Raw genomic sequence first — 18,959 nt, forward strand, 5'->3', positions numbered from 1 at the left:
AGGAACTACGCCATAACAAGCAACATATCGGAGGTCTACATCACACTCCTATCTCCACCCCTGTTCTTTATCGCACCGCATACGCTGATGTCAGGCTTGGGAATGACTGATGTGCGCATGGCAACATGGCACATCGGCTAGAAAGTGCCCGAAGAGGCTGCGCCAGAAGCCATGCCCGTGGTCAATCACAGCCCGATATGCGTGCGATACGTGAACGACTTGGAGTTGGCGTGACGTCTGATCGACATATGAGACACCATGGTCCGCTGACATGAAGAGGATTTGGAGGATTGACCACGCCCAGTAGTCGACCAAACCACACCATTACAGCACCATGGGGAAAGTCCAGCTTCCGACCAAGGACCAGATCGCGGCGCCCTTTCGCTCGAAAGAGGCCTTTGTCGACTTCATCAGGGCTCCCCAAGGCAACGACGGCCATGCCCCAATCGGGGACGAGAGATGGTCTAACAAAGATCTTGAGCCAACGCCGGTGGAACAGAGGACTTGGACCTGGTAAGGATCTTGACGACGCATATCCTTGAGCTTTAATTGACAACTGAAGGTTCAACCTTCCTCTATACTGGTTCTCGAACCAGTTTTCCCTCGTCGGCTGGAATACGGGCTCCGCTCTTGTCACAGTCGGTCTGGTAAGCTACGTCCAAGCATGCAAGCGGAATCTAGAGACTAATGGCGTAAACAGACATGGCAACAATCTTTTGTATCAGCCTGCATTGGGTCTTTCCTAGCAGCAGTCGTGGTCGTCCTCATGGCTCGTCCAGGTGCCAAGTACCACATAGGATTTCCTGTGATTGCACGCTCAGTCATGGGCATGTACGGTTCCTACTTCTTCGTATTCATCCGAGCGATCGTATGCATCATCTGGTACGGAATCCAGTCCTTCTACGCCGGTAATATCCTCTCGGTTATGCTCCGTTGCATCTTCGGTAGCTCCTGGCAGAACTTCACGAACACACTATCGCCTACCGCAAGTGTCACCTCGAAACAGCTGCTGGCTTTCTTCATGGCCTGGCTGATGGAGTTTCCATTCATGTGGGTTCACCCCAGGCACATCCACTATATCTTCACCGTAAAGGGGTTCATCATGCCAATTGCCGCTTTCGCCATCTTCGGTTGGTGCATGGCCAACGGTGGCGGACTCGGCGCTATGGACCTTGCTTCCAGCGAAGGCGAGCTTGCCGCCTCAGTGACCCCTTTGGGATGGAGCATCATGGCCGGTATCAACACCATCTTCGGTTCTCTCTCGCCCATGTTGGTCAATCAGCCTGACCTTGCTCGTTACTGCAAGAAGCCTCGGGATGCTGGTGTGACACAAGGTGTCAGCGTCTTCGTGTCCTCCATCATTGTCTTTTTCCTCGGCATGGCCTCAACCACTTCCATGCAGGCAGCATATGGTGTTGCCTACTGGAATATCTGGGATCTCTTCGAAGCCATCCTTGACCACCACTTCGGCGCCGGAGCGCGTGCGGGGATCTTCTTCGTTGCTTTGGCGTTCTACTTCGGTGTCTTCGCCACGAACTTTGGAGCCAACTCAATTCCGTTCGGAAGTGATATGACTGGCCTTTTCCCCAAGTGGCTCACCATTCGCCGTGGACAAGTGCTTTGCGCCATTCTTGGTGTCGTCGTACAACCATGGGAACTGATGAAGAACGCAACGGCCTTCTTGAGGTAAGTTCACCAATAGGCTTCCCACCAACCACGCTAACGATGAATTAGTTTCTTGGGTTCTTACAACATCTTCATGGCCCCTCTTTGCGCCGTCATCATTGTCGACTACTATATCGCGCGCAAAGGAAACATACATATACCATCGTGCTACGATGGCAAGAAGACGGGTCTCTACTGGTACTGGTCCGGTGTCAACTGGAGTGGTGTTGCAGCCTGGCTCCTTGGTACAACTATGGGTATTCCTGGCCTTATTGGTCAGTACGAGCCACAGATCATTTCGGCGGCTGCGCAGAACATGTACCGCATGGGCTGGTTGCTAACTTTCTTCACCGCGGCGACGGTCTACTTCGTCATCACCTTCTTCGTCAAACCGCGTGTGTTCCCTGTTGGACGCGAGAGTACGCCCTTCCAACGGGAATGGCTAGCCAACGACGGCCGCGAGGGCTTCTTCGACGGAGACAGAGATGATGGTGTGATTTATGGCGCCTCAACGCCACCAATGACCGACGGAGGAGAAGATGTTGAGATTGGCGAGAAGTCACCAAAGGTCACCTTTTGAGCTCAGAGCAGCAACCTAGATTGTAACAGAATCGAAACCATGTACTCACATCATGTAATTGCAAAACGATAGATTTGAATAGTATTCTACTAAGAAACTACGACACTTGATTAGACTTGTTATGATATCATAATGTTGAGACTCCTGATCAGGCGGCTGGACCTGTGGACCGCCCAGGTGCGATGTTGTTCACGTGTTTCCTAGTACCGACATGGACTGAACAGTTCCGATCGGAACCAGCATTCCGAAAAAGTGGGATGCCGTTATCGGCTCCAACTTATTAGTACAACCGGTATATCCTGGTTGGGCAAGTGTTTGGCTATCGCCTATGAGCGGGTCTGGACGGGACACGCAATTGCTCCCTATCACGATGCGGGCTTTTTGGGCCGATGGCATCGCTGATGCTGACAGGTCGCTGCCTTCGGCGTCTGGATGTGTCTCCAACCCTTGGACTCCAACGGCTTCAAAGACCACTTCTCCAATTCCTCTTCTTGACATTACAACCAACCCGAGAAAGCAAAACGAGGACACCTGCAGTTGTCTATACAGCAACGATACTTACACTCACCAAATTATACGAAGCGATGGGCTCTGATCTGTATAAACTTACAGCCACCGAGATCTCGGCGAAGATCAAAGCGGGCGAGACCTCAGTCGAAGAGTACGCAAAATCACTCCTCGGACGCATCGAAGCTCGTGACGAAGCTGTTCAAGCATGGGCATACCTGGACCCTGAGTACGTTATCAGGCAGGCGAAAGCACTTGATGCCATTCCACAGGTCGAGCGTGGTCCTCTCCATGGTGTTGCCATCGCCGTAAAAGATGTCATTTACACCAAGGGTGAGCTGCCAGAGCCATCTTTTCATCCAACTCAACTAATCGTGTAGAAATGCCCACGCAGTTCAACTCACCCATATATGCCAACGATGCGCCTCAAGTAGACGCTGGCTCCATAGCGATACTGCGCAAGAGCGGTGCACTCATCTTCGGCAAAACAACAACGACCGAGTTTGCTGCGACAACCACAGGCCCAAAGACACGAAACCCGCACGACTCAAAACGCACGCCTGGCGGCTCTTCATCCGGATCTGGTGCCGCAGTAGGCGACTTCCAAGCACCTATCGGTCTAGGAACCCAAACTGGTGGTAGCACTATCCGTCCTGGCTCATACAATGGCATCTATGCGCTTAAGCCCACATGGAACTCTATTACTCGCGAAGGCCAAAAGATCTACTCTCTGATTCTGGACACATTGGGTCTCTACGCGCGTAGTGTGGCTGACCTAGAACTCCTCGCCGATACATTCGCCATTCACGACGATGCGCCACCTCCAAAAGACTTCACAGTGAAAGGCGCGAAGTTTGCCCTTCTCAAGACTATGGTCTGGCCGAACGTCGGCCCTGGCACCTCCGCCGCACTTGAGAAAGCCGTCTCGCTACTACGTGCGCATGGAGCCGAGGTTGAGGAAATAAGCTTACCAGATGACCTTAACGATCTTCCGGCGTGGCACGCAGCCGTACTCAACTCTGACGGCCGAACCGCGTTTCTGCCAGAGTACACAGTCGCCAAGGACAAGATCTCGGAACAGCTGGTCGGCCACGTTGAGAACAGCGGAAAGATCTCGCGCAAAGCGCAGCTTGAAGCTTTCGATAAGATCGCAGCGGCGAGGCCGGTTGTGGATGAAATACTCGGCAGATATGCTGCGGTACTTACACCAAGTGTGCCGGACGAGGCGCCGCTGGGTATCGAGAAGACGGGCAGCGCGGCCTTTTGTTTGATCTGGACTGTAAGTCATATTGGGATATCCAGCCCAAGAGACCTGGACTAACGCTTTCATAGGCACTGCACACACCAGTAGTCAACGTTCCAGGCTTCAAAGGCGACAACGGGATGCCAATCGGAGTGTCGCTGGTTGCACCTCGCTACCACGATAAACGGTTGCTCGCGGTCAGCAGCAAGGTCGGTGGAATCTTCGAAGCGGAAGGTGGATGGAAGCGTACTGCATAGCGCTCTTGCAAATAAAGTTGAATGGATTGTATCAAAGCATTTGCCGTTGGTCGTCTGGTAAATTATCATTGGTTATGCGAGTATGCGTACTCTGGTTCTCTCGACCAAACTGTTCTACTTGACTCACAGTCAAGTTCATTTATATCTCCAATGCACTCCCCAAACTCAACTATCACAACATATCTCGGCAATACCAATAACACGAAGAACACACTCTCACAACAACATCAAGATGACGTCACGACAGGCTATCGAAGGCAAAGCAAAAGCTAGGGCGAACGCGGAATTAGACCTGAAAATGTGTGCAAACAGCGATCTCCGAGTTCTGTTCCGCAGTTCAGTTTCTATATACCTCAAAGGACCCCACCTGCAGCCTACACCGGAATGGTTTTGTGCGTACTACTTCCTGTTAGAGGTACAAAATCGGTCGTACTTTACAATTGAAGAAGTCACGCTCAAGCTTAAAAGACAAAAGCAGTATGGCAAAGTTGAAGAGCTTGAAAAAGCCCTCTCACGCTACTCACGAGCTGCATATCGCGAAACTGTAGCGAGACTCTTTGTCTTGCCGCGCGAACTTCGCGACATGATCTATGATGAGCTCTGGGCCTTGGATGCATGCAAGGAAACACTCATCGACAGGCTTATTCGTGGAGACGACAGCAATGTTCCACGTAGAGGGCCCTGGACTCAACGTTACCCTGGGAAACTTGACTGCTTCCTCCCAAACTTGGCCAAACAGTGGTTTGGGGGGAGGGAAGTGGCAACAGAGATGCTGAAGGCTTTTGGAAAAAGAGATGGGACTGATATTACTGGATCTTCGTCTTCTGATGGGCATTGGACTTGGTCTTCTTATCACGTGTCGTGGAAAAAGTTGCACGACCTGATCACAGTAAAGATGTTCCACTCCGACGTCACGCTATACGAGCTCCTAGGAAATATGGGTCTAGTCATCGTCTTCGACTGCATGGATGAGATCGACGGAAACGAGGGTCTAGAGCGTATAGGCATACCGGGAAACTTCAACGCAGAACTTCGCCGCTGCATCGATGCGCTCTCATCTCTGCGCAACCAAAAGCCTCGCCCTGTCACCTTCAAATTTGAGGATCAAACGGCAGGCGTACCCAGCAACATCACCCACCTATTTCGCTCGCTGAGCGGCCCGTTCCACGAACTCCGGCAGTTGGGTTTCGATATCAACATCAGATGTCAAACCAACGGCTTCCGCTGTGTATGGGACATGTCAGGAAAGTACAATACTCACAGTCCTCACACGGACGATGTCGGTAAGTGGACTCTGCGAGATTGGAGCCTGAACTTCACGCGAGTGAACGAACAATTCGAGGAAGCTCACTTGATGGGCGAGACCTTCGTGTTTAATCCAAATGGGCCGCTGCGGGGGAGCTTTCGCATCAAAAAGCATGTATGGGAGGCGATGCGCAAGGAACTGTACCGCGCGTATCCAGAGATTGACAATGTGGTGAAGTGGACGAAGAACGAGAAAGGCGAGATATGGATGGACTGTGGATGTGCGAAGGAGAAGCATACTTGCTGCCCTTACTATCTGTGCTACAAGCACGGTGGATGGGATCTGATAGAAGATGGTCGGTGGAACAATTCTTGCTACATTTGCAAAGGGCTGGTAGCGCCGGCGTTGTAGCGACAGCTAAGGTTGGTTCCAACGAGGCAGAAGGAGAATTCGGCAACGGGAAAGTCTGCCGTTCTTTGGACGAGGAACGCATCAAGTCTTCTAATTGAGTGCCCTGTCTAAGCAAATAACCGAAACTCTTTCAGCCAATACAATGCAACTGTATTCAAACCGCTCATGTGAATGGAATTCATTGGGCCTTGATCACATGATATATATCTTTCTGCCGTTTGGACACCTGCTTGTTCACATATCAGCTGCTACACAGCCCTCGCGCTCTCTTCTCAAGACTCTTTCGTGAAACATGGACGGAGTCTATGCATACACACACCGCGTATTAAGACGTTCCCAGTATGCATCATGCTCTGTTGTACTGGCCTTGCATACCTCAACTTCCTTACCCGGGAGGTACGCCTCCACCATCGCCTTTACTCTCGCCACCACGGCTACTTCTTCAGCAGGTGACCTCGCGAACAGATAGAGCGTGATCTTGACTTTTTGAAGGGCCTTGAGCTTACTGGAACTCAAGAAGCGGGTGCAAACGTTGTTCCTAGGGCCTATTCTCATCTCTGATGAGAGGGCCCCAAAATGAATCTCGCGTACGTGTTGAAGCCTACATGTCCTCAGATAGCGTGAAATATCGGCGATGGCAACAAAACAGAAAGGGATGGTGGTGTACGCGATCATGGCTGTCTCGACGTAGACTTGGCGACAGACACGGAGTAGGTTCCAGCGCGCGAGATGCTCTTCGGGTTTCGACATCGGCCGTAAACTCGATGGCATCTTGACTGGTGATCCTCCAAGCGCGAGGCTGAAGATTCGGTTGCGAAGCTCAGCAGGTAGGCGAAGGAGGGGAGAATCTCGTGCGTTTCTGTTTGCTCTGGGTAGAAGGTCAGTGCCGTCAATATATAACTACAAATGGGATATTTCTTACAGCTCAACTTCCGATCCGATGGGCTCGACGTTGAGGAGACCGCTTTTGTGTTTGCGATAACCGCGCTGGCCACGGGCTGGCCTCTTGGGCTTGTCATTCAGACCATGGCGAGGAGCGACTTTTTGAGACCGTTGCGGCGGCATCTTGCGTTACTTGAACCGCTGGTGTATTGAGATTTTTGACTTGCGGCGGAGAAATCACCAGTGCGAAAGTGGGTAGAGGAAAGTCAAGGCGAACACAACGGGAGAGGAAAGTGCGATGAAAGCACGGGCCCTGTGCGCTTCTGTGCGCAAGAGTGAAGGTGAGAGCCTCGGAAAGAAGCAAAACGCCAGAGGCTCTTGAGGATGCGATACATCTCGTTCGTTCGTATCTCCTTGCGTGTGAGTCGTATGGAATACGGAAGGGTTGGCTCATCGTCACTAGGTCACCGCAGTACCATGGAAATGGAAAGAGTCATACATAAGGAACGCACCTGGACATACAAATGTGTCTATCCATCTAAGTCATTCGAAGGATCACGCATAGTGAATTCAAGCGTGGATCCTTTCCGCGCATGCAAACCGGATGGTTTTATCCATCGAAGCCTGTATGAAGAAACGCTCTCAAGCCTTCAAGGATGGAGATCGGTGCGGGCAGATCTGTCTAAAGCGTGAGTTCGCGCTTGTATGTTCATTGAGATAGCTTGATGTTCTGCAATAAGATGTTGAAATCGAGATGTTGGAAGCACGGAAGGAACGTCTCTGGAGAAGGAATGGGCGGATTACATAATGCGGCGGTCGGAGCTGGCCGCCAGATTCGCCGATGACTCTGGAGCTTCGCGTGTCCGACATCATCATCGCTTGCACCCAATCTCCCCATAATGGCGTCGCGCACACGGCTGGCAGCCACTACGGCTTCCGGACTACTGCGAAGCTCAAGACCACTCGCAACCTCAAGGACATCGCCGCTCGCTGCTGCTTTGACAACATCCTCCGCCCGCAGCTTCTCGCAGCTCAACTCGCATTCCGCCTCAGACCCGACCAACATCTTTGCCTTCCAAACCGGCTCTAAGTCGGGTGGCGCTCCTTCGTACTTCTCAACACAGAACCGTCGGCCTGCAAATACAATCATCCGGTTTGTGCCACAGCAAACAGCATGGATTGTAGAGCGCATGGGAAAGTTCAACCGCATACTGGAGCCTGGTCTTGCCATTTTGGTACCCTTTATTGATAGGATAGCCTACGTCAAGAGCCTCAAGGAAAACGCCCTCGAAATCCCCAGCCAGAGTGCCATCACCGCGGACAATGTCACATTGGAGCTGGATGGTGTTCTGTACACCAGGGTCTTCGACGCATACAAGGCGAGGTGAGCATGTCGTGCTTATTAGACTGGAAGCGATGCTGACAACGTATAGCTATGGTGTAGAAGACGCAGAGTATGCCATCTCTCAACTGGCACAAACCACGATGCGCTCCGAAATCGGTCAACTCTCCCTCGACCACGTCCTCAAAGAACGTGCCAACCTGAACGCCAACATCACCGCTGCGATCAACGAGGCAGCACAAGACTGGGGTGTTACCTGCCTGCGATACGAGATCCGTGACATCCACGCACCCGAACCCGTTGTCGAAGCCATGCACCGCCAAGTCACCGCTGAACGGTCCAAGCGAGCTGAGATTCTGGAATCAGAAGGTCAGAGACAATCCGCTATCAACATCGCTGAGGGAAAGAAGCAGTCGGTCATCCTGGCTTCCGAGGCCTTGAGGGCTGAGCAGATCAACATGGCCAACGGAGAGGCTGAGGCTATCTTGCTCAAGGCTACTGCGACTGCCAACGGAATCGACGCAGTTGCGCGATCCATCTCTCAAGGTGGCGGCGCAGCACAGAATGCCATCTCGCTTTCTGTTGCTGAGAAGTACGTTGACGCATTCGGCAACTTGGCTAAGGAGGGCACGAGCATTGTTGTTCCCGGCAACGTCGGCGATATGAGCGGCATGATCGCAAGCGCCATGGCAGTATATGGCAACGTCAATGCTTCTCAGGCAAAGGCGCAAGCATCAAAGATGGTCGAGGGCGGAAGCAGCAAGAAGGTTCAAGAGCTCCAGAGCAAGCTGAACGACGCTGAGAGTGGATCCAACCAGATGCACAACGAGATCAACAGGGTAATGGACGAGAGGCTGAGCAAGAGGTAGTCAGCGTCCGTGTATGAGAGACGATGGGATAGGAATGGGATACGACTGTACATTATACCACGCTGTATAAATAGCAACGAGCCGCAAGCGACCGCATCGGGGTTATTGGATATGGGATACCACCCAAAAGCAAGCATCATTCGCGGAGTCTTCTCTCTTCTTCCACTTTGGAACTCCACTTCTCGCATGTCTATAGGGAATTGCGAACATAACTACACTTTCACCTCAGCCTTCATCCCGTAATCTAAACTAACCGCTCTACAGCCTCAGCAGCCAACACCGCAATCTGCTTCCCATCCTCCCAAATCCAATCATGACCACCCTTGAGATCTCGTACATGAACCACTCTCCTCCCCTCCTCTTTAACCTCATCCTCATCATCCCCCACCTCCATAACAATATTCCACCCCTCCCTATCCAGCGTAACACACATAACATCCCTCTGCGCCCTCTCCACCAACTCATCCTCATAGCTATGACAAAGCATCAGCAGCTTCCCCTCAGGCCACTGCTCCCTGTTATATTTCCCCGCAACAGGCGACACAGCCTGCCACTCGATGTACCCCCCCTCACCAAAAGCGCCCCTGACAAACTCTTTGTAAATCTTCGAAATGTATTCTGGTGTCGTAGGCGGGAGGTGGTTCCGTATCATGAGTGGTAGACTGTATATGCCTGATATCAAAATCATGGCTTCGGGTTGCGGCGTGGGGATGAGGTCGGGTGTAAGTCCTATACCGGAAACGAGTTGGCATAGCAGTGTTGCTCCACAGGAATGGCCTACTCCTATCCATCTCTTCATCCCGTATTCGCGCTGCAGATACTGGATACCGTGGGCGACATCGCGGATGTGTTGTGGGTGTCTCGCTGAGCGCTCTGGGTCATTGGGCGCACTTGGTTGCGTCGGGTGGTCGGGGTACGGCGAGAGTCTGTAATTCAGACTTGCGATTCCCCCAATTTTACTCAGGGTAGAGGCGTGCGAAGCGGCGAGGTGGGTAATGGTGGGTGTGAAGCTAGGGGCTTCAATGAGGGGGTCGCGCCAGGCGCCGCCGTGGATGTAGATTAACCATGGCGCATCGTTGCTGGGTTTGGATGTGGCTTCCTGGGGTTCGGGGAGCCAGATGTCGAGGGTTTGGAGGCGACTTGGGGGATCGCTGTAGGGGATTGAAGGGATGTGTCTGGGGAATGGGGTGGCTGTCATGTTTTAGTTTGATTGGGGAGTGGTTGTTTGGCGGGGTGAGCAAGTGCCAAACTTTGAGGTGTGCCGAGGTCGGTCACTCTTTTTGGGTTCCTGGGTCAATAAACCTTATGTTAGAGTAAAAACTCTGAAAATATGATAAGATGTCACAATGTCACAAAGCATGGGAGAAGTGTTTTGAGTATGAATGTTTGATTGATTTTCCCATCCAGTACACAAAAAAGAGTACTATCAACCTCATGACCATTGGTTTCATCCAAGCCATGACTAAACTAAACAGACATTATTCCCGTCAAAGACACATGCCAGTGTCGACGCCCATGGTATTGCGATGCAGGTGTGTAACGCAATGCTAATGTAAAACCCAAGGTATCTCAAGGACCGCTATCCTCATAAAAAATAAACTCTCGAAGCTAAAAAGACAAAACAATTGAGGTGTGGTGCGTTTACAAGAACGCGGCCATGAAGGCACCGAAGCCAACGATGCTACCAGCGGCAGCCTTGACGTTGACGGCAGCACCGGTGGCGTCAGCACCGTCGGCGCCAGTGCCAGTGGCATCAGCATCAGTGCCAGTAGCGTCGGCACCGCTGCCAGATGGGCGGCTGCCGCTGCCGGTGGCATCAGCATCGGAGGCAGTGGGCGAGGCAACAAGAGCGACAGTGGTGCTGTTGTTGGCGCTGACGGTAACAGTGCGGGTGGAGTTGACCATGGAGCCAGTGCCGGTTCCAGCAAGAGTAAGAGTGTGGACACCAGGGCCAACGGCAGGGATGTCAGCGGGTACTGGCTGAGTGGTAACGGCAGCGGGCTGGCTGGTTACGGCATCGGGCTGAGTAGCGATGGAGGTATCAGCAGCGGGCATGCCAGTAACGACACCGAGAGAGTTGGTCTGGGTGAGGTAGGTGGTCTGGGGAGCCGGGTCGATGGACGATGAAGGGGCAGAGGAAGAGTCCTGGATGGAAATCAGTGATCTGTTCGACATGAATCATTGAAATGATGATGAACATACCTGAGCCGATGCAACGGCGAAAGCAACAGCGGAGACGAAGATGGAGGCGCGCATATTGACGGTTGTGTGTTGTTTGTTTGGAAACGATTGATCTCTCTAAGCGATAGTCTTTGACTGAAGATATGTCAAGTCGTGAGGATGCGATGAAGACGATGCGAGTAGTGATTGAGTGATGCGAGATGAGAAGCAAACTTCAAGCTTTGCGCGAGACGCGTCCTCCTTTTATTGCCTCTGCTGCCATTTCACCCGCACCCAAGAAACAAGCATCGGAGCTAACCCTGGCCCTGGAGCGCCACTTTGACCCGGCAACCAGCCCTAACGCGAGCCCCATGCTATCCCGGAACAGGCGAACTGTCGACCTGACATGGCCTTAGCGGTTCTCCACAGCCAATTATAGAACCCTGCGTGGCGAGGATGTTTCGTGTTCGTGATGTGGGCGGAGATTTTTTCATTCAATGGTCCTCTGCTTCCGGGCGTCCAGATGGCGATCTTATAAACGTCTTAGACATGGATGCCTGAACGTCGTTGCGGTGAGAGTCGAGATGGGAGTTTGTATCCCGTCGCGCCGACTCGGGTGGTCTGCCTCAGGCGCTTGCGGTCGGGTACTGTGCCTCGAGATTTTCCCAGCCATGCCCCGGGTTTCAGGAACCAATTCGCTTCTTCCAGCCCGTGTGGTTCCACCAAACAAACCATGTTCCTATAGGAACAATGCACATCTTGTCGTCATTTCCCCAGCCAATGGCCTGTTACCCTGACACATCCTCCACTTTCCATCGTTTTTTGCCCATGCAGCATGCGGCCTCATGCGCGCCCGTCGAACGTCAAACGTCAAACGGCGCACCACCAACCACGCGTTGCTTTCCCAACCATGTTTCCAACCACGCGCACATGGGCGCCGACCTCGCTATGCTGATACATAATCGATACCGTGCCGCAAACGCTAGTCCCCAGAAACACACCACGACAGGTTAGTATGCCGCAGGTGCAAAATCGTCGCGTTGTTGTTGGCAAGACTAATTACGCGTCCAATGAAGTTAGCTCCTAAAATTAGTTGTCTTGTCGGCGTGACCTCGTGTCGAGAAGATTCGCTGTCTTGTGTGTGATGGCACCTCGGCGGCCGTGCGCCTTCGTAAAGCGCGGGCTGAGCAAGGGGCCTGGATCCGAAAACGGGACCCGAGCCGGTCTGGCCTGAGGCTCATTTCTGATTTCATGCGAAAAGGGTGGTGATGCGAGCGGGACGTTGCGATCGGGACGGTGGGACGATTGTTGAGGACGTTGGTTTTCTCGTATCTTCGGTGGTCCGCGACTGAAAGTTCTCGCAGCCAGCAATTGTTGTGTTGACGCGCTTGCTGGATGGGAGTGCCAAGCCCCAAACGGAGAAGGTGCCGGATCGTCACACCTCAACCTCACCAGGCCTTCAACACGTTTGTAACCGTCTCACGAAGAAAAGACGCCTCACAGGGCGCAGTCCCCCATTGTACTGCCTCTTTCAGGCCCTCGATACAATCAGTAATCCACCATTTATGGGCATGGTGGCGCTGATACGGTCATCTCAGAAGAGGCTTTGCGGATGACCTCGCTGACTACATGTCTCACAGATGAAGACCATCAAGATGCGAGGAGGTTACAATCAACCTACAGGGCACGAATCAGCTCAGGCCAGCTCACCAGGCCAGCTACCGCTGTTCTATTCTCAAAACATTTACATCCCCTCATATCTCAGAACGAATTTGCGAAAGCTTTTCAATTTGCACTCGACCGCACGTGTATACCTCTCATGAGCGAACAATGGCCCTATGGAAAGCCAGATCGGTTGTGTAAAGCCTTAGTGGCTTCTGTTTCACTGGCTACATCCAACAGAAGTCTATCATAGCCATCTTTCGGCTTTCCAACTCCTCAATAACCTTTTCAAATATAGCTTTGTACCGCTCCGTGTCGAAAGTTCCTGGTAAGTAATCCCAACGTGGGGGGGAGGCCCTGATGCACAAGCGTCCACCATACCTCTCCATGGGTTCCGCGGCTGTAAGCATTATGTACCGTAAGTGTACCGGGATGGCTTCCCAATCTTTCTCATGCATCTTCTTGCAGTTGTGCCGAACGCGTCCCAATATATGGCTCGGCCAAATGGTAAGATGCACTGTGTCGTAGAAACCTGCGAGGGGTACACCGAAAGCGTGTGAGTGTGCTGTACCGAAGTGGAAAAGTGCGTTGGAATCGACAAAGATCGTACGCGCTGTCTTCCTTGCAATTTTGTATCTCGCTCGCTCTACGAGAGCGGCTACCATTTCCGGATGTGCATATTTGGGCTTCATGAAGTGCGGCGTGTCGAAAACCGGGTACGGCAGCTCAAGGTTTCCGGTCCTTCGATGGTCCCACTCTACTGCTGTCGAGTCTATCCCAGCCCGTGCTAACTTCAGTATTTGATTATGCAGGCTACGTTCCTTCCAAAAGGTGGGACATTGGCCGATGGTACCTTGGGTGGCTTCTCTGGCAATACGGTCACCCCACTGAACTTCCAAGTTGATGTGGGATTGTATACCATTCTGCAGGCTCACCCTATCCTGGGTATAAAGCACATATGGCTTAAATTTGTGATCAGGCACATACGGCTTATACCTCCGACCGAGCAAGTGATCGAAAACGAGGTCCTGGAGTTCCCGCGGCAGAGCATTGACCCTTGATGTGAGCGAGCGACAACTGCTGTAAGCATATCCAGTCAGGTCTGCGTTTTTCATGATCGAACAAATGGCTCTGCGATAGCGTTAGCTTCATGTTCTCCGTACGGTAATCTCTCATCTCAGCCTTACTTGTTGCATATGGATAGCTGCCGCTTCAAACACTGAAGCATCCATCGGTAGGTCTTCCTTGTTCTACAAGCATTTGGAAATTCCAGGTCCCCAGGTCTCCTCAATCGCCGCATTTTCTTCGTCACCTCTCTCACTTTTTCTCTCATGGATAGAACACGCGCGCTGAAGACTCGCTGGATGGCCAGGAGACGCTTCCATCTTTTGACAACGGCGGGGGTGAAGCCTATTGCCTCGTTCAGTTCTGGGTCGTACGGGATGATGCAGCTCGTTTGGCGAGGATAATAGTAAGTGGGGATGAAGATAGACATATTGGTCAAATGTTCACGGCTGAACGATCTCAAGTGCAGAATTTGTACTTTCGACTTGACTCACAAGTCATGTACCGTACCATGGTCGACCAAATCTCATCGCGATAACCATGGTACTACGACGACCCATCGCCGACAAGCCACTCATGACTTGGGAAAATCATACTACAGCTATACTTTCACGACCTTTTAGATGAGGGATGACTAGTACGGACCTACTTACCTTTTCGCACATTCAATTCTGTTAGTACTGCCGTCTCTGATGATGGGGATTACAGATATCCTTTCATAGACTGCAAAGAAATGCACTGACAGTGAAACACGTCTCTTCTATTGCGACTTCGCCGTAAGCTCTCACGGACCATCAAGGAGTGCCTATTTTTGCCTGCAGGATTGGGAGTAATGAACAGTAGACCACAGTAGGCCGCAGTAGCCTGTAATTGTGCCCACACATATAAGCCGTGGGTTTTACGCTTCCTTGCCTGCTCGCTCGACGGTCTCTTTCTCCTCAACACTAGGAGAATCCAATCGCTGTTGTCTCACACGCGCATCAGTACACTACTCCAGCGATTTCGACATCGGCCCGCTATGCCACCAGAACTATCACCAAGGGCCACTCCAGTCATGGCCGCGCCCTCGACACTGTCCAACAGCATACCTTCGAACACGTCCTCGAGCATTCTGTTCCGTCTTCCTGCCGAACTACGGCAAATCATCTTCTCGTATCTTGGGTACCCCGTTGGAGGACATATATGGATTGACTGTGACGATTACCCTAGCCGCAGAGATGCTGTTCGACGTGCTGTTCGACAGAAATATGGGGCCCACGCAGACGAAAGTAAAATCGAAGTGCGTCAAAAGATTGCAAAGGTGCGATTTGATGACTGTTATCAAAGCAAGGGTTTGTCGGCTCATATCGAACTTACGCCCCGGCAAATGTACGGTACTCCAATAACAGGACCAAGTCTACTGAGGGTAAATAGAGAACTCCGGACGGAGCTGATGGACCTGTTATTTGGAGCCAATGACGTAGAGTTTTATGGGCCCTTGACAGACGATACCGCCTTCCAGTTCGACACAAGCCCTCCGCCACGTTGCGTGATCGAACCGAGATGCTTAGTTCTGCTGCCTTCGACGCTAACACATATGAGTTCCGTCACTCTACTCGGCAGTTGCCAAGGCCATACAGGGCGCGAGAACGCATGGAAAGAAGACTGTCAGTCTCTTCGGTTCATCGCTAAGCACGCTATTAATTTGCGCTGCCTGACTTACAGTATATGGGAAGGTTCGTTTTACCGGATGTCTACCGAAGGCATCATGGCGCTAGTTCAGACGATTCGGGAGGTCACGGTAACCGCAAAGGAACTCGAGAGAGTAAGAATTTTGTGGACAAGTCGTTTTGGCTTTTCTGAGAAAACATGGAAGAAGGAGATTATGGTTTTAGACAAACCCCAATGGGTTGCGGTTGTGCTTAAGGTTTGGCAGATTCTGGATGGACTTAGGGACGAAGAGGAATCTCGCTCGGAGCGTTATGAGGCTGAAATAGCTATGGAGTACTTTCGGATCCTTCCACGTAGACGTCTATGAGACGGAGTTTAGCGATTGCGGTAGCTGTATACAGCGAATACAAAGGCGTCTGGGTGCTGTTTCTTCATTGAGATTATACTACAGAAGTCATCCTGTTCACCTGCACATCTTCCAGCTTTTGTAAAGCGAGAGTGTCAAACAACTAACCTCCGCCGGGTAGAAGGGCAAACGAATAAGCGTCAGACTTGGCGCTCCCATTACCAACGGAATCTCTCACGGACCGTGCGGGCTTTGTTGCCTGCACGAGTTGCGAATACCTCGCAACAGGCAGTAATAGCCCGTGCCCGCCCGCGTACTCTCATAAAATCCGCCATGAATGAGGCACTTCCTCATCTTTCGCACCCAACCGTCAACACACACGATAAAAATTAAGCCACGAAAATCTCACTTAACTCTCCAGTGCAACACCATAGCACCTTCGCATCACGGCCTCCTCAATCATGGCACCAGTACTACGATCGATGACCAAGTCGGCTCTTGTGGTACCCTCGCCGCCGCCCACCGTCGCGTCTACGAATGCGCCTCCGGATCTCTTCTCTCGCCTTCCTGCCGAGTTGCGTCATGCAATCTACGAATATCTCAACTTCCCTGTCGGAGGCTATGTCTGGGTCGACTGCCCCGGTCGTCATGACTGTCCTCACGCGACACACTTCACCTTCCACGCCAAGCGCAGGCATCCGCTGCACGTACGCAAAGGGGTATTTCAAGTGCGCCGAAAGATTGAAAGACTACAATTCTCCCGAGTACACTCGAACTTACGGCGCATGCGCGCTCATCTCGTCAGAAACAATGACGATGAGTATCATGATGATAGTGATTCATCAGATGATGAAGACTACTCCTCCTCCTGGGAGAACGACGATGACTGGTACCTTGCGGAGAGTAATGTACTTGGTGTGAACAAGGACATCCGGGCTGAGCTGATGGATCTGGTGTTTGGACGTAACGAAGTCGAATTTGGCGATAACATGCTAGCGATACCTCGTTTTCGAAGTCCTCGTGAGACCCCTCGCCACGTCCGACGGCCAGATCAGATATACTGGCTCGACCTTGAACCTTCGACCTTGACACACATGACGTCAATTGCCATTCCTGCAAGGGAAATAGAGGAACACTGCCGGACTCTTTCCTTCATCATCAAATACGCTACCAATTTGCGACGACTGACCTATACGTGCGCGCCAAACTATCACGTGCCCGACGAGCAGATCATACATATAGCGCAGACGCTCAGAACTGTCAATGTGACTGCGAAGAAGCTCCAGACGCTACGGTTCGTGAGGAAGGGGTACAAGTCGACCCGAAAACCGGATTACATGAGGAAAGGTCGGGAAATGATACTGGAGAGGCCAGAGTCAGGCTTTACTGCGTTGGAGATCTGGCGTGCATTAGACGGGCTCAGGTACAAGCCTATATATGAACCACAGATAGACGACTAAGCTGAAGAACGGGGTCGAGAGGAGGGCGTCCAAGTAGCAAATCGAGCGAGATGCGAGGTTCCATGGATTGGATGGGTCAGCCAAGAATGGAGGGAACTGGGCATTGCTTGAGAGAAGCGACGGGATACCATCGTGGTAGAAAATTTCTAATACACAGTGGTGCGCAAACCTACGTAACGTAATCTATGCCACCTTGTTCGTGACTTCGACGAACTTTTGCCACTCATTGTACGCCGCTCCACTCGAGATTGCCCACTTGGCTCTCCGGACACCTTCTTTCCAGCGTCCACCTCCTGGGCCGACCTCCTTGTTGACGTTCCCATCATCACCTTCGCCCATGTCGCTCGTGTCCGCATCGCAGATACCACTGACGACGAACAGCGCCGCGGTGTTGATGTAGACGAAGTGTAGGATTGGGTCATCCGGTGGAACCTCGCCCATTAGGATCTTCATCAAAATCTGGGCGTTCTGTTCGGGCGATTGTCCAGGACTGACTTCGCTCAGTGGGTGCTCGGGTAGTCCGAAGTCTGCTGGTGTTACAGTGAAGTAGTTGATGTTGGTTTCCCCTGTAGAGGGATCTTCAACCAACCGCCAGCAGTGCGTTGGTCCAGCGCACGAGAGCTCGTCCAGCTCCTCGTCACCGCATATGATCATGCCTTTTCTGCAGCCAGATTGCTTCAGCGACTCGGCGAAGTCGGGTCCAATCTCCTTTCTTGCTACACCCAGTACGCGCGCTTCGATCAAGTCGTGTAGCGGGTTTGCGAGGGGTCCGAGAAGGTTGAAGATGGTGCGCCAGCCCAGTTGCCTTCGGATGGAAGCAGCGTGTCTGGCTCCAGGGTGGAAGATTGGGGCGAATAGGAAAGCGTAGTTTGTCTTTGAGTAGATTTCGTAGATGGTCTTGGGTGCGATGGCGGTGATGACCGGTGGTTTAGGGGGTGCGCAAGACAGGAGATCTGCTGAACCAGAACGTGAGGTCGATGCTTTGTTGCCATGCTTTGCGATCATGAGTAGAGCACTGGCGAGGATGGACGAAGTAGTGCTGATGTTGAAAGTGTTGTGGGAGTCACCTCCTGTACCGACTATGTCGCACAAACCTCCCTGGTAGGAACCCTCTTTCCTTCCTCGTTGACTGATCAGTTCTTGAAGACCCTTGACATCAATGCCTGTAGCATAGTCGCGCATCGCTTTTGAGCATTTCGCCAATACTTCTGCTTGTCTGTCTTGGTCCGTGAAATGGAGACATGTCAACAACGCTCCAGTCTGAACTTCGGATAGACTGTTTGTGAAGATCAAGGAGAGGGCTGCTGCAATCTCGTCGGCTGTCGGTTTGGTCGTCGGTGACTCATGCCACAGTCGTTTGAGAAGAGGTGTGATGGATATTTTGGAATCCTCATCGCCTGCTTCGGTAGCCATGATATGGAATGGTAGTCGTGGTCCTTGCGCGCTTGCCTTACTCCAGCATATGCGAGCTGGCGGGGTAGTTGGTGGGGGATGTGTTGGTAGTGACGACGTATACCAAGTGGTGTTCTTGGTATGTCGAGGTTAGGACCGAATCGATGTGTGATGTAAAAGACCCTGAATCAAAGCAACCAGTTGAGTCACAGCATGGCCGCA

The 18,959-nt window shown here is 52.1% G+C and overlaps 7 protein-coding genes across 7 annotated transcripts; 4 read left to right on the forward strand and 3 right to left on the reverse strand.

The window, feature by feature from the left end:
• Nucleotides 1-334: 334 nt before the first annotated feature.
• J4E90_006161 (uncharacterized protein) lies at nucleotides 335-2,245 on the forward strand (the record flags this gene model as incomplete). Its single annotated transcript, XM_051435710.1, has 4 exons — nucleotides 335-513; nucleotides 563-647; nucleotides 701-1,686; nucleotides 1,735-2,245. The coding sequence occupies 4 exons, from the start codon at nucleotides 335-337 to the stop codon at nucleotides 2,243-2,245; spliced, it is 1,761 nt and encodes a 586-aa protein (XP_051290568.1).
• A 584-nt stretch (nucleotides 2,246-2,829) lies between these two features.
• Nucleotides 2,830-4,252, forward strand: J4E90_006162 (uncharacterized protein; the record flags this gene model as incomplete). The annotated part of the gene is made up of 3 exons (XM_051435711.1): nucleotides 2,830-3,085; nucleotides 3,133-4,031; nucleotides 4,085-4,252. 3 exons carry the CDS (start codon nucleotides 2,830-2,832, stop codon nucleotides 4,250-4,252), a joined length of 1,323 nt encoding a protein of 440 aa, XP_051290569.1.
• Nucleotides 4,253-5,147: 895 nt separating this feature from the next.
• On the forward strand, nucleotides 5,148-5,909 carry J4E90_006163 (uncharacterized protein; the record flags this gene model as incomplete). Its single annotated transcript, XM_051435712.1, has 1 exon — nucleotides 5,148-5,909. One exon carries the CDS (start codon nucleotides 5,148-5,150, stop codon nucleotides 5,907-5,909), a length of 762 nt encoding a protein of 253 aa, XP_051290570.1.
• Nucleotides 5,910-7,690: 1,781 nt separating this feature from the next.
• J4E90_006164 (uncharacterized protein) lies at nucleotides 7,691-9,002 on the forward strand (the record flags this gene model as incomplete). The annotated part of the gene is made up of 2 exons (XM_051435713.1): nucleotides 7,691-8,175; nucleotides 8,225-9,002. The coding sequence occupies 2 exons, from the start codon at nucleotides 7,691-7,693 to the stop codon at nucleotides 9,000-9,002; spliced, it is 1,263 nt and encodes a 420-aa protein (XP_051290571.1).
• A 244-nt stretch (nucleotides 9,003-9,246) lies between these two features.
• Nucleotides 9,247-10,200, reverse strand: J4E90_006165 (uncharacterized protein; the record flags this gene model as incomplete). The annotated part of the gene is made up of 1 exon (XM_051435714.1): nucleotides 9,247-10,200. One exon carries the CDS (start codon nucleotides 10,198-10,200, stop codon nucleotides 9,247-9,249), a length of 954 nt encoding a protein of 317 aa, XP_051290572.1.
• A 443-nt stretch (nucleotides 10,201-10,643) lies between these two features.
• J4E90_006166 (uncharacterized protein) lies at nucleotides 10,644-11,258 on the reverse strand (the record flags this gene model as incomplete). Its single annotated transcript, XM_051435715.1, has 2 exons — nucleotides 10,644-11,147; nucleotides 11,205-11,258. The coding sequence occupies 2 exons, from the start codon at nucleotides 11,256-11,258 to the stop codon at nucleotides 10,644-10,646; spliced, it is 558 nt and encodes a 185-aa protein (XP_051290573.1).
• A 6,270-nt stretch (nucleotides 11,259-17,528) lies between these two features.
• Nucleotides 17,529-18,758, reverse strand: J4E90_006167 (uncharacterized protein; the record flags this gene model as incomplete). Its single annotated transcript, XM_051435716.1, has 1 exon — nucleotides 17,529-18,758. The coding sequence occupies one exon, from the start codon at nucleotides 18,756-18,758 to the stop codon at nucleotides 17,529-17,531; it is 1,230 nt and encodes a 409-aa protein (XP_051290574.1).
• Between the last annotated feature and the right edge of the window lie 201 nt (nucleotides 18,759-18,959).

This window comes from Alternaria incomplexa (genome assembly GCF_024043165.1).
Source record: "Alternaria incomplexa strain BMP 0042 chromosome Unknown scaffold_8, whole genome shotgun sequence".
NCBI lineage: Eukaryota > Fungi > Ascomycota > Dothideomycetes > Pleosporales > Pleosporaceae > Alternaria > Alternaria incomplexa.